Here is a 2,221-nt window from a genome sequence, read left to right on the forward strand (position 1 = left end):
AAATTTCCTCTGTTTTTGTGTCTTAAAACTGGCACGGTGCTCCTCGGAAGGGAAATGTTTTGTTTGTGAGTTGATTATATTTTCTAGCAATTAAAAAAAAAATAAAAATCTTAACAGTTTTCAAAGCAAAGTATAATATTCTCTCTCTCTATGTACACCTACAGTTACCTAAGTTAAAAATAAAATAGAAATAGAATAAGAATTACAATTAAAACACGTTTATTAACTTAAAAACAGCTGATGAGACTATGCAAATAAATAGAACTATAAACTTGCCTCAATCCTTGTGCAAAAAAATACAAAAAAAAGTTGCTGCTAGTGTAATTATGTACACTCACCTGACAGTTGCAGCAGTAACAATACACAGGTCAGTGAACCTAATAAAACCGTAACTTCAGGTTTGTGATTACAGGCCGAAATGTTGCCCGAAAGTTGTGCATAACACTCCTATTTTAGCTTATATCTTTGTAACGACAATCCCTGCAGTCTGAATGTCCAGTATATGCTTTTTGTGTGTTTGCAGGAGGTTTCGGGCCTAAAATGTGACCAGCTGCTGTCCTCAGGTCAGGTTCTGCCCAGTGAGTGTGTGAGTGGGCTGGTGGAGCTGGCTGGAAACCCAAACACCAGCCCCGCCCTGACCAGCTCCATCGTCTCCCTGCTGGCACAACTAGGTAGAGTTCACCTGTTTCCACGTCCTCACTGCACAAAATACGGCTGCTTCCAAATCACATCCTTCTCCTTTTTACTTTAAGCACATACTGCAGCTTTCATCAAAGGATCGCTATTGTTTCACGCAGAATCACACAATTTTGGCTGCTGCGTTTAAGGTACTGTGTAGTAGGTCCTACTGAATAAGTTTCTCATGTACACAAACAGGATCCGTCACAGCCACCAAGATAACTGTTATTCTGCTGCTAACAATAAAACGGAGCTCGTAGAATACTTGCGTAGAATACATTATAGCAGCCTTTCATAAGGACAGGACGGTGTGAAAGCAGAAAGCAGCATGAGCAGGATTTAATCCCAGGCTTGTGTGAATCTTGAGGAAGGAAACTGACCTGCAATCGCTTTCTAAACCATACTCTTTGTATTTTTGCCCTCCTGCAGCCAGCGACGATCACAGTCGGGAGATTCTCCACAGCAGCTACAACCTCACCAGCACCCTGGCTGCCGTCATCCACTGCCACAGCGCCACACCTGGAGAGGCCCTGGTGCTGCAGGTAAGACCGTCACTGTCGTCACCATGAAGCTGATGGTCGGCGTGATGTGCGGTTTGTTTGAGATCAACAGGAAAGTTGATGTGAGGCAGTGGTATAGACACAAAGCTGCAGGCAAGAAAGTTTCCATTAGCCTTTAGTCTGTACAGGCGTCACAGAAACTCTCACATCCTGTTAGATCTGATGCAGATTTCATTAAAATGTTATCAACAATTCTACAATTTCATTTAGCAGACGCTTTTATCCAGAGTGACGTACATCTGAGAGCAGATGCAACACAAGCAAGGATCTAGTCAGGAGAAAACAATCTAGAGAAGAGCCATAGAACAAATTCAAGTGTGATAATGTGTTGATGACAACAGCAGGCTGTAGGGAGGTCATAGGATTTTATAAAATTTTTTGTTTGTTTGTTTTCGGGCTGTCAAGTGCAAAGGTGTTCAGTGAAGAGCTGGTCGGTCTTTAGTCTTTTCTTAAGAGTTAAGGTAAGAGTTTGGTAACTCGTTCCACCACCGGGGAACCACAGAGGAGAAGAGTCTCGCTATCGACCTCGGCTCTGTTGTGGTGGTTGGATCAGGCGGCTTTTGTTGGTAGAGCGTAGTGAGCAGGAGGGAGTGTAGATCTGAATGAGAGATATCAGGTAGGAGGGAGCTGTTCTCGTTGTGGTTTTGTAAGCAAGTGTCGGGGTTCTGAATTTGATGTGGGCAGCAACTGGAAGCCAGTGAAGCGATCTGAACAGCACAACACCCTTGAGGAACCCCTGTGGATAGGTTGTACGGTTCAGACACTTCTCCCCTCCAGGATACTCTGAAGTATCTTCCTGAGAAGTAAGACACAAACCAGCAGAGGGCAGATCCTGAGATGTCCAGCTCAGTGAGTGTGGAGAGGAGGATGTGGTGGTTAACCGTGTCAAAGACAGCTGACAGATCTAGCAGCAATAGAGCTGAAGACTTTCCAGCAGCTCTAACAGAACGCAGAGATTCAATCCCACTTAATACGACATAAAG

The 2,221-nt window shown here is 44.0% G+C and overlaps 1 protein-coding gene across 1 annotated transcript in view; it reads left to right on the forward strand.

The window, feature by feature from the left end:
• The window catches only part of cip2a (cellular inhibitor of PP2A), a 26,855-nt gene that overhangs the window by 8,320 nt on the left and 16,314 nt on the right, over positions 1–2,221 (forward strand). Inside the window, exons 3-4 of the mRNA XM_008279090.1 lie at positions 524–671; positions 1,108–1,220. Of these exons, the coding sequence (XP_008277312.1) occupies positions 524–671; positions 1,108–1,220 (261 nt within the window). The remainder of the gene's footprint in view (positions 1–523; positions 672–1,107; positions 1,221–2,221) is intronic.

This window comes from Stegastes partitus, unplaced genomic scaffold (assembly GCF_000690725.1).
Source record: "Stegastes partitus isolate 25-593 unplaced genomic scaffold, Stegastes_partitus-1.0.2 Scaffold143, whole genome shotgun sequence".
NCBI lineage: Eukaryota > Metazoa > Chordata > Actinopteri > Pomacentridae > Stegastes > Stegastes partitus.